Here is a 15909-nt window from a genome sequence, read left to right as displayed (position 1 = left end):
CCAAAGTCTATTTTCATCTCACCATGTGACTAGAGACCATGTGTTGTGCTCCTTCGTAGTATTTAATACTATTAAATGAAGAAACCCTGGCACTTGTTTTTCCATTACACCTCAAACAGGAGCTCAGCTCGCTTCTCACTTATGTATCGTCCAAGAGATAACCAGGCTCTCGGTGGCCCGATTCTTGACACTGGGCCATGCAAGCCTTCTCGCATCTTCCTTCACCGTCAGCTATTCTTATTCTGCTTCTCCACACTTCCAGCCCTTTCATTGACGGTGTCCAGGTTTGCTAAAATGCATTGTGGAACATCCAGATTCTATGTATATATAGAATCTGGATGTTCCACAACATATATACATACATTGGCACATTGTTACGCTCACCTGGCTCCCACAGGGGCGTCGGTCGGGCCCGGACAGCTGCGGTCTCTCCACCAATGTGATGCGTAGAGCAGAGATGACTGACTGGACTGGCCCTCCGAATCTTGTCTGCTTGACCCGTAGAAGTATTCTCCTGCAAATGGAGAGATGGTTTTAGCCACCCATGGATTCAAGCGATGGCACCCCCCACAGTCCTCCCCACTTATCACTCCGAAGTGCCCTTTCAGCAATCTCACCTTATACTCTTGAAAGATGAGCTCTCCATCCTGCATGGATTTCAGGGGCGCGTTGATGCCAGTTACTTCACTGGTTTGAAGGCGTGGGAGAGTTCCGGAGAGTATTGACTCTGAGGTTCCTGGCTAGGACTAGTAAGTAGTTCAATATGTCCGATGTTCACTCTTGTTCCCCCCTTCCTTCCTTGTCTTACAGCTGAGTTTGTGAGAAGATGCTCTCGTGGTAGCTGGTGGCGCTCAGGTAAGAGTCTGTATTACCCGACGCTGTCTGATAAATGTTGCACGTGTTTAACGTGTTGTTTTCCCTCTCTTTGCAGGTGCGGCACTTGAAGATATGGAGTTATTGAAGAATGCCTCCGGTGGTAATTCAGGTAAGTCTATGGTGATAAGAATTATATTTGTTGGTTTTCTCGGCTCACCTTGTTGTTTTCTTTTGTCCCCCAGGTGCCGGAGTTTGGCGAAGAAATGATGGAGGCAGCGCCGAATCGGAAGATGCTGTGAGGACTAGTGAGTATGGCGAGGCGCTGCAGCTGGAGATGCAACGCATACTGAAATGATGTTCTTTCCAGGTCCGGAGGCGAGATGGGTCCGGAATCAGGTGAGGAATTCGAAAATAGTTTATTTTCTAACCTTGTCCTTTTCTTTCCTCTTGTTTTTAGGAGCTCCAGATTCGTGGCGGTTGTGGCAGAAGACTGGATGCTGGGTGCAGGCACGGTGAGCGTTACGCTGCTGGATGCAGAATAACGCAAAGCGTGTGCTGCTGTTCGGGCGTGGTTTAAATAGCCTCCAAAGTAGTTTCAGGTAAGAAGTTCCCCAGAACCACGCCAGAGTAAAAAATAGTCCCTGTAATAAAATAATCCCATCCAGGCCTCACGTTGGCTTGGACTCACTTGCAGCATGGTCTGCATCAGGTAAGTAAAATCTATGAGCCTGCCAGGACTGATTCCTATGATGAGCCTGGCGCCTAAGGCGCCAGGACTGAACCCAAACAGCCCCCAGCGGGGGCCGTTGGGGTTTTAATAAGTGTCTGGATGCCTGCTCCCGGAGCTGATGGGCTTGGTCCTGATGCCCGGGGGTAGGCATCATGACACACATAGCCTGCAGTCTATTCACTACGTAGCCAGCCTTAGGATTATTTTGTCTACTTGCGTTACTGCGTCTGTACATTTGTAAAATGGTTTTGCATTTTCTTCAGTGCTTCTACGCACGTGTAATCTTGATTTCGATCCTGAAATGTTGCTTACTTCACTACTTCGCTATCAAATTCTATAAGGTCTATATTCTTTCTACATTGACATCTCTTCTGGGTGCGTCATTTCTGCTTCATGTGACATCACCAGTCTTCTCTTTCATTCACTTTCACACTTCCTCCGGCACGTCCTTGTTTCTCTGTGGATACATATAGGGATTTCAAACTGGATACCTTGTTTCAAGGACTCTTCGTCGTATAGGTACCATTACTGGCCTTGCGCATGTCACAATTTCCGGCTGCCAACATATAGGCAGGATGGGGGCGGGACTTCTGGTAGGGGCACTTGGCTTCTCCTCTACAGAACTGTCTGTTTTCCCACTGCGGGTGAAAACCCATTGTCTAGCTCGGCCGCATCATCTGGTTGAGGACCACAGAAATTAGCTCTTCTGGTCTGCAATTATGAGGATTTATTTGTTTTTTCTGCAGGTGGTTCCTTGTCATCTTAATTTTGGAATGTGCTGCTGGTCTCCGACCTTGGCTGCGAGCCCTGGCCTTCTCGCTTTGTGCAGCCCGCTTCTGCTTTTCTTCTCGTTTCTCGTCCTGCGGTTGAGGCCTTATGTGTTTTCCATTACACTAATACTATGATTTCTGTACACTTATACAGTGCTATATTGCCTATAGGTTAGTCATATTTGGTGCTGCCAGTCTCCTTATATGATCCGGTATTTCCATAGCGCTAGTTGACTGAAGCATCGGCAAGCTTGCTCTGCATCTCTTTGTTGCCTTATGTTCAGTGTTTGTACATTTAAGTAATGAGAACAATAATAAAAGCTTTGACTGTATGTATATGCATTTGTCCTCTATCTACAGGACTGTGTAAGCATGTTCTTCATGTATACGAGTGTGTGTTTGTGGAAAACTGTGTATGGTTGTGAGTGTACTTCCTGACTAACGTGGCTACGTCGTGGTGCCACCAATGATGTCAGCATATTGGTTTCTCTGCATTTAGTCAATGTCATTCATCATGGCATTTGGGTCTATGACCACTGTTGAGGCACATGTATCCATAAAGACATTCACTGGATAAGGTCGGTTTAACTGTCTGAGGGAATAACTCTCTGCGTACGTGTCAGTCACTGGTACTACTGGGAGATGTCCAAATAATGAGTGGCTTTGTGCGTTCTTGACTCTTTGGGCCGTCATGTTCATGGGGTTAAGTGGGGGGGCATTCCTGGGACCCTCTCTTCAGACCAGTGGTACATTTAGCCATAGCAAACATTTTCTTCCAAAGCATCTTCTGCGTTTGGCCACAACACAGGCTGCAAAATGACAAAGGACTTCCTTCTCTCGCCTTCTAAAGCATGGCTTTTTTTCCCCAGGGATAAAATTTTAGTCGTTTTTTGGACAATTTTGAAATGATCATTTTTATTTTGGGAGCCTGTAATTCGCAGAAAATATTTTGTTTAAGAATTTGAGCTGCTGATGTACCTCAACCATATGTGTCTAGGCAATGAAACCGAGCTATGGACGCGCTAATGGATTCCCGAAGGCCGCAAGGTGACCAAAGACTTTCCGCCTCTCCTCCTGTGGCCGATTTATCATTTTGAAAAAAGGAGAGAAAGGGGGAGAAAGGAGCATAAAGAACCGTCCATTGTAACTAGGGGATACGAGTTAGTGAAACCCCCTGAGTTTATGCTTTGTAGTATGTGATTTTGTGCAATTATATGCACCATTTCATGCAATGTTACATTTTGGACTGCATTTTGCACAGTCCACTGAATTTCATATCTTGAGATGAAAATTTATAGTGTATTACTTTGTTATAAAAGGCACTTGGAGATAAATGTGTGAATTAAAAAAAAAAGAAAATTCAAGCAACCAATCAATATTTTATGGCAGAAGGAGGTCCTTGTTTGTTAGGGTATTTACCCCACCTGAAGCTGACGCATGCAGAGTCCCGTTCATATGTCTCAATGTATTCATGGTGCGTGAGATAGAGCACACCTCTGACGCAGTGAAATTCACAATGGGGGAAGGGGTGCGGGGAAGGGGGGCGAGTGGACATCTCAGCTCCTCCTACAGCTTGCGGAACCTGAAACTATGCCGCAGTGTCCTCCGTTGACACACAAAACCCTGCCTCATCCCCAAACCACCTTTCCTGGATGGGCAAGACTGATCGAAAGTAGTTTGCAAGCAAGTGGCATCCACGCCATCCTGGGCTGGCAAGCACTGCCAACCTATCAGTGATGGCCTAACCAGGTCTCGTTGCACATTGGCCGGAGCGGCTTTCAATGTGCACTCTTGTGCCCACTGAACACTAATTAGAAAGAAAATACCCAGATGGTTCGTATCGTCTTCAAAGCAGGTCTTTTTTCCACATAGCAGTGGTTTCCTTCCGGTCTAGCCAATCACACTGTGTGTGTGTGTGTAGATTATGACCATTCTTCTCCAACCTCCATCTAGCCCGGTGCAGAGTTCCACAAGGATCCTGAAGAGCATCGCGACCCACATCCTCCTATGACACTCCCACATTGCCAATCGAAGATACAGATCCATTACATGTGCCCCAGATACCCACTTGCTTTCCATTTAATCATGGATGCCCAGGAGTTCTGCAATGTCATCAGGAATAAACAATGTCTCGGGAGGATAGCTCTGGGGCAATGCGCTCGCATTGGAGGCAAGACGATGCAGAGCAACACAGGTTCGATCCCCGGGTATGCGCTTCGAAACCTCTGCGCGCTATAAATAACCAATTATAATATAATATTGTGATCAAGCGGCGAGGCAAGCCGCGAAACTCGTTAACGTTCCTAACGCGCACAGATTTTTTTGCACTTTGGGAGAGCCTCACTGTAATGGCTTTTTAACCTTTTTGCCACTTTGCAAGGCATAAATAAAGACTATATTTTATTCTTAACTTTGATGTCCGGACCTTGCTAATTTCGGAAGAGTGAAGAGTGCTACTCACCCTGCCTGACGTTTTCAGTGCTTTGAAGTTATAATATATAACTGCCGTAGGTCAATACCAAATTCACCACCTCTCTTCCAAATGATGCCACTCATGGTGGGTTAGTCAGTCAACTATGACCAGCACCAAGAGGCTGTGGTAAACAGCTCCTGACGCAGGTGTGCCCACCGACTCTGCCTCAGCCAACCAAATCATGAAATGTACACGTCCATGTTTTTCGGAAGTCTGTCGCAGCTCAGCCAGCCGACACTGAACTCTGCAGCGATTTGGGTATTGATTGAAAGCCAGTGCACCAAGTCCCCTGCCTCAACCACAAGTGTATCCATATTAAGACCCGGAAGTGCCCCAGCCCCAAAATGCAACCCTGCACCTCTGGAGGCTCCCTGCCCTTCTCCTTGAAAAGTCTCCTGTAGCTCCTGTGATAAAGTACAACTAAAAGGCAGACACTTTACAGCGTAGGACTCTCTCCAATGACTGTCTCCCATTGTAGGCATCCACCACGTCTTCCAAAACCTATTCTCACTCGCCTTTTCTGACTCGCGTACACAATCACTTCTCCTACCAGGAAATGCGTTGAGGGGGGTATCAGTCGCCAGGGGCAGGTTATAGCAGTATGCATTGTCATGGCCCAGGACTGCTAGCTCTTTCGGTTGATCTAGGACAGTACTCGCTCCAATGAGAAGCGGGGACCTTTAAAAAGAACACGTATTGTGGCAGCAGCATCGCCACCGTGTTTTTCTGTGCACAGAGCAGTATGGAGGGTGAGATACAGTTCAAGACAGATTACAGTAACCAAGACGTGATTAAGAGAGGGCTCAAACATGCGACTGGGACAATACTACAGTTCACGTTACACAGCGGGCTTTGACATACTGCGCGCGCGCGATAAAGTGATTTACACAGAATCACAAGGTGTGTTTGGTTAAGTGCGAAGCTCGGATTAGAACCCAGGTTTTTAGATCACAAGAGAATGATAATGATTTTTTTTATATATATCCCAAAGCACTGTACATAGAACATATTTACATACATTTATCACCCAAATGCAGTTGGCAGTCATTTATCCACAGAAGGATGAAAGGCTGAGTTAGCTGCGCCGGGATTCAAAACTGTGATAAGGAGGTCACGCACAGATCGCAGCAGCAAGCGCTCGAATTACTGAGCTATCTTGCAGGTGGAATCAGCAAATTTGTGACAGGACAACATTCCCACATGTTTGTGGGTCTCTATTTAAAGCAGTAGTTTGTGCTTAAAGGTAGGGAAACCAGATTTCAAAAGTAAAAAAAGGGACAGGGCAACTGACATAAAAGTAGGACTAACTGTTGAAAGTGGTTTTCAAGGCACTGCACTTCAGTAGTGGTTGGAGGAGAAGGGGGTTTAATTGTTACTGTTGAAATAAACACATACAATAATTGATTTATCACAAAGTAACAGTACCTTAAGCTGTAAAATGCAGCATTTCTTCTGTGCGAGATTGTGCATTGCTGCCTGCCAGCTATGAAGACATACTACCAAAAACTGGGACCACTGCAGTTTCCAATGGGAACATAATCTTGAGAAAGGGGGACAGAGCACCAAATTCCGGGACAGTTCCGCCAAAACCGGGAGATCTGGTCACCCTATTAAAGGAGGCTTTTTGTCCATGTTTTTCAGTGAGATTGTGGGAGTCATTTTAAAGTATATGCTTATTGCATGCAGGCGACCACCAGTGCCTGCACTTACATGTTGATCCCCTGCATGACGTTTTCAACACTCACAAAGCAGAGTTCAAACGTGAAGATTAAATGAAGGCGAATTTGCCTTGACTCTTCCCTTTAACTCTCCGCTTTCTGAGAAATAAAATGCTACCTGCATATTAGGGTTTGCAGGCAGCGTTTGATAATGGATTCCTATGGAATCCACCTGCTGTAAACCAGATGTATATGCAAGGCGGGTTTCCGGGGAATCCTTTGGTTTTAAGCCTGCATAAAAATGTCAGTCAGGCGTAAAACCAGGTGCTCGTCCTAGACGGAGTAGGAAGGAAAAGCGGAGATCCAAAGTCTGCTTTGCTGCCCTCCACCCAGTGCCGGATTACCCATTAGGCAAAGTAGGCACCCGGCTATGGGCCCACTCCTTTTAGGGGCCCTGTGACAACTGATGAACAATATTGATTTGATCTTGAAGGAAAATTACAAGCTTTCTCAAATTGTTTCCAAAAGATGGAAAAAATAAATCGCCTGAAAAGAGGAACCAAAGCAGTCCAGAAAATGAAAAACGTATTAGGAGATAATTTGCGATTGGGGCCCTGACATTACAGGCCTCCACGGGTGTTTAATCTGGCACTGCCAGCACCACACTGGAAAGGCAGAATCATGGGTTTGGTGTGCAAAATGAAATCGTAAAGATACTTGTATGCTTTCATTTTGCACTTCACTCAGTGCAAAAAGAACCTCAGTATGCGTGTACGCTCCAAATCAAAGATATCAACGTCCCCTCATGCATAAGTGTTATGCTTTGCAGGACACAGTGCTGGTCAATGGGCCGGCTCTCACAGGATCTGAGATCCGGCATCAGATCTCTAGCCGGATCTCGGGATCCAGCTTCCCTCTGCCTCACCCCTGGCAAACAACGCACTGTGAGAGATTTTTCGGTACGCCACCATCCCCCGGGGGAGGGGCTAGGGCGCACTGAAAAACCTTTTCTGAATGTCCCTTGGTTCACTAATTGACTGTCAATTAGTGAACAGTACGACAGGGAGAAAAGTTTTGCCACGCTTGACAAAGAATTGCTCATCGCTGGGCCACACACAATACAAGAACAACAGTGGACTCAATTGACAGGAACAAACACGCACACACCAACCAACTGAGTTCCCTGCTGCTCTTGTATTGTGTGTGGCCAGGCGCGTTCCTCTTCACCAAAAGTAAATAATGGGCTTTTTGCCTCCAACCCAGGTTACTATCATGCAAAATTAAGCATCGGTCCAATACTTCAGTTTGCATGACAATGAGCTGGAGGCAAAATACCCTTTGATGCTCACCTGCAGCTCTGAGCCCAGAATCAGCTCCCTCTTTGCTGGGAGAGGGGATCCGAGGAGGCGAGTGCTCCCACTGGTCCCATCTGTGAGGGGCCAGAAGGGCTGGGCATTCACATGCCAGTCTTTCTACTCTGAAAGGCCAGCAAGGCTGGGAAATTAGGGCACCTGTGTTGGGGAGTCAACTGTTAGTCTGTTGTTTATGAAAGGGAACAGTGCTGAAGGAGGGGGTACAATGATATGCTTGTCAAACTGCTTAATCACAAATAAATGCGTCTGTTCTGCTGATTGCAGTTATTAGGAAATTAAACTGTGGGTTCATGGGTGCCAACATTTGATTTTCACTGCAGGGGCAGAAATACTCCCGCGATGAATATACAAAAGCAACCATCCCAACCCATGCCCTGGCCAAACACATTTTATAGCACTTGTTTTCTGTAAGGAATTGCAAAAAGTCATACGATTGGCAACCAGTTTTTAATATATAACCTCTCAGCAATGGTCATTCAACCTGCTGAGCTACCCTCCTATCCTTCTACTGTAGAGCCGTTTACAGGTCCCTTAAAGTAATACAAATCACTGTATTACCAACAATATTTTGGGTGCAGTACTCCCATGGAAGCGATTTAAAATCAGAATTGATGTACAGTGTGGAGTTTGGAAAGAAGCAGCAGGACAGATATCGCACCATTTTTAAACTATTATTTTGAACATTGCCTTTGAGCGTAGTTCAACAACAGGCTCTGTCCCCTTGGAACTCCGCCCCCTCCAAACTCCACCCCCATCCCAGAACTTGTGGCATCCCCCTTTATTTTTTTCTCCATTTCCACCACTGAGGACACAGACAAAGAATATCTTACCAGTCTCCACAGTCAAAGTCTTTGTGAGTTGTAGTGCTTTTTGAATATCATCTGACTTGGTGAGGTCCATCTGAACAAGCGTGAGCCTCGCCGAGCAACTCCGACGCAGTTCTTTTGCTCCCGCACTCCCAATGTCAAGCACGCTAGCAATGACTTGGAAACCCATGGCGTCGAACTTGTGGGCCACTGCATGTCCAAATCCACTGTCACAGCCTGCAAATTAAAAAAGCGGGCTCATGGTTAGTTGCATGTAGGTATAAGCAAATAACACAAACTACTCCGACAAAAGTTTACATGTACATTCAAAGTAGCTTTTTGGGCTATTTTTGGACACCACCACACCACTGTAAGAGAATTTTGAATTACCATACACAACCTGAATTGCTGGCCCATAATAACACACTTCACTGGTAAGAGTCCAGTGAAGACTCCACCTGCCAACAAGGATGAACAGTTTTTTTGGAACCCCATCAGCTTGTCTGAGCCTAGTGCTGCTCACTTAGGGTCCCACAGCCGCTGTTGAGAACCGCAGGCCATCAATTCATTCACCCGCCACCGGTTTACGCTTTGGGGCCTGTCAGTGGTCTCCCCGTCCACCCAGGTTATTCAATCTGTACATGGAACTGCTGGGTAATCTATGGACTGGGCATTTCTTCTCATTGCATCAGTATGGTGACACCAATTTAGATCAGCGGGTGCCCGGTTACAAGAAACCCAACTCTGCCTTGCCTCTTTTGGTAAACTGGGCAGAGGGCCGGCTATACTCTTCAGAAGGGGATGCCAGCTGGTAAGAGTAGCAACACAGACAGCATTACTACAACACAAAACAAATAAAAGAATGTCCAAACCAAGTTCGCTAAACATATGACCTTTAATCAAATTAAAAATGCACACAATTAAAAACACTAAACACCCCCCCTGTTGGAGGGAGCCCAGAGAATGCAGGCATTTTGGTGAAAATGGTACTCTGGGGTTTGTACACAGGGGTGGGACAGATTTCAAAAGCAATGTCATTGAAACGAAGAGGTCTTTGGAAAAAGGTAGAGATAGTGGGGTCATCAAGTCACTCGGGCCCTCATAAGGTGCCAGGGGGACACACCCACTCCAAATACCGTTTTGACATGTTCTTGCAGCTTGACAGCATCAATACAGGATTCAAGGCACTTTCTGAGGGGGTGATTCGGCATCAGGTTGGTGAGCTGGGCGACTGGGTTCAAAAAACACTGTGAAGTTCACAAGCAGCAAGGGACAGGCAGACAATGTCTGTCTGGGTTGTTGTAGCTCACAAGCAGTTTAATTTGTGAATTAGGACTCAGACCTGTTCCTTGGTCTCTGGGTTGTTGGTAAGCCCTCTTCTGGGTCACCACGGACCAGTTGAGTCCTTCCTTTCTGCACCTCCCAGACAGGAATGTGTAGAGCACAATTGCAGGAATCTGCCTACTCCAGGGTACCAATGTCACTGTTGCAGTAGGCCTGGTCCAGCCAGCCTGTCGCCCTTAATGTTCTTAGGGTGGGTAAGGAGCAGAGCTTGCCACTGCCTTGAAAACTTCTGTCTTCACCTCTATGTTACAAGAATTATTTTTAAATGCATTATTTATTTATTAGGCGTGCTATATAGTTAAAAAAGATTTTCACATGACAAATTACCCAAAACACATTATATAAAATTAAAATAAAATGGTCTCTATATCTACGTAAGCAATACATCAATTCATATGATCAAAACAATTATAAAACTGCATACAATTTATTATACCATTATTTCCAACAACTGGAACCTTAATGTATCATTACATAAATCATATTCATAATCGAGTTTGATGATAGGTTATTCATAACGTGCTTAATACACAGAGGTTTCTAAGCGCAGACCCAGGAATCGAAACCGTGTTGCTCCGTGTCGTCTTGCTTCCAAGGCGAGCACGCTGTCCCTAAACTATCCTCCCGAGACTTTGAATATCAAGCTTACAATTTCATCCCAGAATTTCATTAAAACGTTTGTGAGTGCAGGATTTGTTCTGACCATGCATCTACCCCAAAACATCTTGGTCAACAGCAGGCTACCGTTATATCAGAAGCGACCCAAGTATTCCATTCTGTTGTTTTAAGTGACAAGCACTGTGCAAGTAAATGCCCTTTGGTCTTCACTGTTCTCTTATTTAAACAAACGACAGTACAAGGCTTCGAGGGCCAACTTTAAACGAGCATCCAATACAGCTAAGCAAGGTATTTGGTCAAAACGTGTCGGCATAGAGTGTCTCCTGAGCCAGGGGCTGGGGAACTTAAGTAGGTATGTTTGCGGTCTGTCAATAATGTATGTTTCTTCCACAATCCTGTATTGTCTTAAAGCCTTTTAATAGCTCAATGTTGTGATAGAAGTCCCAGGCTTTTGCGTTTTCCACCAGTAAATTGTGTAGGATATTTCGATCTATTGTCCAGTCTATTTCCTTAATAAATAGATGGCACAAGTCTCTAAATCTACTCAGGACACTACTACGGCGATTATCAAACCTCTTCACCCAACAGTGCATAGATCAGGATTGTTGCATATAACATCCTGGGTAAAGAAGTTAGTCTAATATCAAAACACACAGGTTGGGCATATGATATGTCAGACGAGGACAGGGAATCCTTCCATGGGGAGGAGGAAGGCAATGTATGTGGCACTGATGGGTGTTTTTCAATGGATAAGGAAGTAAGATGGTCGGATCTAGACCTACCCAAATCTGGGGCGTCACATCATTGATGCGGCTAGATCCACCTAGAGGGTGATCCCATGGTGAGAGGGGGTACTCGCCACCTTATGTGAGCAGGTTAAGGTAGAAGGCGGAGCAGAACTATTGTCCCTGCTATGGATAGGCAGACGATGCAAGACGAATGTTAGTTTGGGATCTCGCTGTTTCCTTTGTTAGAAAAGGGAGGAGCTAGGCCACAGTATATACCTTGCCACAGATGGATAAGGATAATTTAAGGTGTAAACTCCCGAGTTTACCTTTTGGCGCTGGGAAATGGATACATGAGTTACAGAAAAGGATGGGAGGAAACACGTTAGCTATAGGGTACATTAAAGGTCTCCTGATCGCCATCCTTGGGGAAAGGGCTGATGACGTATGGTCACGGGCAGGATATTCTAGTGTTACCACGGTAAACACTGCTCATGATGGAGCACCGTTCAATAATTGTAGGATGGTGGTCTGGAAAGTGCTTAGAGTAATGTAACCAGACATGTCCGACATGGGAGCTATAATGGCAAAGAAGATGCAGGAAGGGGAGGATCCTCTTGTTTACATTCAGAATTTTCAAGAGCAGTGGACTTTGGATACACGTGAGGCTTGGGGGAAATCCATACCTGTATTTGAGCATATATTGTTCCAAGGGCTGCCAGAAGCAGTACAAAAGCAGCTCAAGAAATGAGTGGGCATGGAAGCAAAGCCATGGGCAGAGATTCAGTTGACCATTGCACAGTATTGCAGGCTTTCGCAAGAGAAGAATTGAAAAAAAGACGATGCTAGGATACGTGAAGAGGCAAAGTTAGTGCAGGAAAAACTATCAAAGTACGCCATTGAAGGGGCGGTGTTGACTAGTGGAGATGGATTGGGTTCGCAGCAAGCATGCCGCAGATGAATAACCAAAGACAGTTCGATCAAGGTAATAATGGATTTGCACCACGGTGAAGGGGAGGCTTTTGACACAGAGGTTTCCAGAATAATCAGGGAAACTTACAGAGCAATCAAAGTGGATTTCAAAACATGCAGAACGATAGCCAAGGCATGCAGGAGGGGCAAGTTTGGCGACCTTCTCCTCCTATATGTTGGACATGTGGTATGTCAGGACATTATGCTCACACATTTAGAAGTCAAGTATTCATGCAGGATGGGTAATTCTCAAGAGGGGGGACAGCAAACCCGCCTGCATATCCGCAGAATAATGGAGATGTGTTTGCTCAGAATCACACAGTGCAGTAAACACAAGCGCCGAGAATGCAACAAGATTTTCAAACACAGTAGGCCATAATGAATCCACCACAAGGGCAGTCACAACAGTCACCCATGCAGATACAGCAGAGTACAAGTACGGGTTAGTTAATGACTCCTACAATAAGGGGTGTCACGGTTGAAGGAGGAAATCCTTTCAGGGTACAGGGATGAGAATGTATCCACAACAGGGCAGCTCACTGGGAGACTTGATGTGCTCAATACTATCAGTGATGGCCAATTCTCAAGAGGAACCGAGGGTTGACGTCAATATAGGAGGCAAATCTTTTTCTTTTTTAGTAGGAGGTGCAACACGCTCATGTATACGAGAGGGGAAATGTTGGATGTCCGGAAATGCCAGAAATACTCAAGGGTTCACAGGAGCTACAAGCAGAGTTCCTTTTACTGAAGATTTGCTAGTCTCTATAGGAGAGTGTGACATGTCTGTGCCTTTGTTATTATTAAGGCAGACACCTGTCAATATATTAGGTAGCAATTTAATGACAAAGTTGGACAATTTCTTTCACTGATAAAGGCATAGTATGTCCAACACCAGGAATGCATTATTTAAACATGAGTGAATTTATAGCATTTGCAGGACAAATGGCCATGCAAGGAGTACCGTTAGGACCATAAGGTTTTCACTATGGGGTACACATTCTGTTTACATGGCTGCCAGGTTTAGTGGGCAGAACTATGAGAATACCGGATGAATTTTTATTCAGGCCAAATATACCTATGGATGAAGAGGAAGGGTGATTCTTTCCTTTAGAATTACAAGCACCCATAGTGCGAGGAGAAATGGCTTTGCTTGATGGGAATGATTATGACAGCAGACAATGGTGCACAGTGATTGCCATTGGGGAAGGTTACAGATTGACTGACATCACTGATGAGGATATGTTTGGAGACCATCCATCAGATGACGACGTATTTGAGATGAGCATTACTTATTGGGTAAGAGCAATTAAACGTGAGGTTCCTCAGAAAATGATGTTAGCCCAGAAACGTCCTGAGTATTTTGATGAAGACATGGCGAAAGTGCCAGTTTCATTATGGACAACCAGCCTCTATGACATAGGCCTGTTGAAGGGAGTTGGAGAGGTGAAGAGGTGAAGATTAAATTGAAACCAGGAGCAATTTTACCTCGAGCACAACAGTATCATATGTCTCGAGAAGCAGATGAAGGTATTTTTAAGACAATATCTGCTATGATGGAACAGGGCATCGTAGAGACGTCAAAGTTTCTATGCAATACCGCAATTTATCCTGTGAAGAAAGGAAAAGGGGGTTGTGGCGTTTAATTCAAGATTTACACCTGATTAAACAGATTGTACAGGCCGAGTTCCCTCTAGTTCCTTCCAAAGACAAGTTCAAAGCCTTAATTGACAGCAGACAACTGAGGTGATGATAGATGAATATGCTAATTGGTGGGAAGCTATGGTTAAGACTAGCTCACCAGCACCTGGAAGACCAGCTTGCGTGCTGCTAACATGGGTGGAAAAGTACTGACAGAGGTTAGAGTGCCAACCAATTGTAGGCGACCACAGGATTAAGGGTCCTATAGTTTGTGGAACCAATGGGACATCGTGTATTTAGTGACGTTCATAGTGACCTGTTTAAAGGGGAGGGCTTAGTTGCCCCACCTGATGTTAAGAAACCTATCACTTTTCTTCACTCTCTTAGATGAGTATGGATCGTATACTTAGAGGTTCCTTAAGAACCTATCACAATTGCCATTAGGTTTTTGTAGTTTGCCACGTAGGATGACGTTTGTAATACGTAGGTTGACATCATCAATGACGATTTCTTGCTATAAAAGAATGCTTTTTTAAAAGATGCATTGAGAGATCTTACGCTGAGACGTCCGTCGATGTCCATTGTACTCCTTTTTTAGATAATTGATATTAAAACAGTTACCTATTTGCCAACTACCCGAGTCGTTTCGATTATTGATGTTTGAGTAACTTCTCCATCCCATCCATCTTAAGGGTATGGCTACCTCGTCTTAAAGGCCTGGAGTCCACCAGTTCACTATGGGTCCTGTTTTTGTTTGAAGGGCATTGAGCATGGTCTAAGCGGCTTGAAGATAATTCGAGGTGATGAAACAGGACTCCAGCTGCTCTTGGACGTCTGGGTCAGTGGGAGTCTCAATCCAAAGGGTGAGTGTCCCTTTTCACTCCCACTCCACGGAGCTTGGCTGACACTTACAGGGGATCCTTCACCTTCAGTGAACCACTTCTGGTTACAGTGCAGCCAGCAGAGGGAGGCTTTGGTTCAGCAGCACTCACACAATCAAAGAGGCAGCATCCTGGATATTGTTCAACATAGCAGCTGTGGAGACAGTTAGCCTAGACACCAATATAGATCAGTCCTGTCATAGCTGGCCCTGCTCTTAGAGCGTACACTGATCTAATGAAGTGCTGTGGCTATGTAAGTGTGTGTCCTTAGCAGTCACATTACCACAACCAGACATGGATTATATTTCAAGATTTACACATCACTAGACTGACTAAGGCATACTATCCTAATTGAGATCAGCAGCGCTGAAGATTAAGTCACCTCTGCCTGCAGGAACTTTGCAGCAGCAGTCAAGGGTCCATGTGATGTTTGAACCTGCTCTGACCCACTCCAGAGCTGGTTCTGTAGATGTCAATAGATTGGTTACAGAAATGGCACATTTGTACAAAACTCTTTGGCATGAAGCATTTATGGAAGGGGTCCTATTAGCAATACTCCCTTTCAGAATCAAAATGACCTGCAACATATTATTTAATAAAAATTAAAATTCAGGGCTTTCGCACCCTTAGCATATGCCATTCTGTCACGGAGTAAGGGGTGCGGAGTGGCAGTCCTGTAAAGCTTCCAGCAAAGTAGTGACTCCCAGTCTCTTGACCACTCCATTCCCTTACCATCTGTTACCAACAATATCTTTGCTCAGACTTGCCAACCACAGAGTGAACATTCTGGAGTTTGACCTGGGGTACAATGTATAGTGATGCCCTGGAAAGTAAGCCACCAAGCTTCAAGATTGCCAGAGCACAATCTTGAATCATCATGCAGTCAACATTACTTTGTGTATTAACTTACAATTCTCAAAATCTGCGCTGGAAACACAACTCACTTATCACAAGGCATGTGACATATCCACCTCCTGGCTTTTTCAGAACTGCATTCCACCTAACAGGGCTGATATGAACCCATGCTATCACAAACCATGCGACCGCCAATGCACCCCTCACTACCTATGTTGGTGGCGTTTATTGCCCATTGAGCCATCTTCTT

The 15909-nt window shown here is 45.2% G+C and overlaps 1 protein-coding gene across 2 annotated transcripts in view; it reads right to left on the bottom strand.

Annotated features, from left to right (window-relative positions):
* The window catches only part of HSD11B2 (hydroxysteroid 11-beta dehydrogenase 2), a 426908-nt gene that overhangs the window by 163894 nt on the left and 247105 nt on the right, over window positions 1-15909 (bottom strand). For both annotated transcript variants that reach the window (XM_069603975.1, XM_069603984.1), the window contains exon 2: window positions 8651-8863. In XM_069603975.1, coding sequence (XP_069460076.1) covers window positions 8651-8863 — 213 coding nt within the window. The remainder of the gene's footprint in view (window positions 1-8650; window positions 8864-15909) is intronic.

This window comes from Ambystoma mexicanum, chromosome 1p, assembly GCF_040938575.1.
Source record: "Ambystoma mexicanum isolate Mex_15411 chromosome 1p, UKY_AmexF1_1, whole genome shotgun sequence".
NCBI classification, from domain to species: Eukaryota; Metazoa; Chordata; class Amphibia; order Caudata; family Ambystomatidae; genus Ambystoma; species Ambystoma mexicanum.
This window is presented reverse-complemented; position numbering and strand designations above follow the sequence as displayed.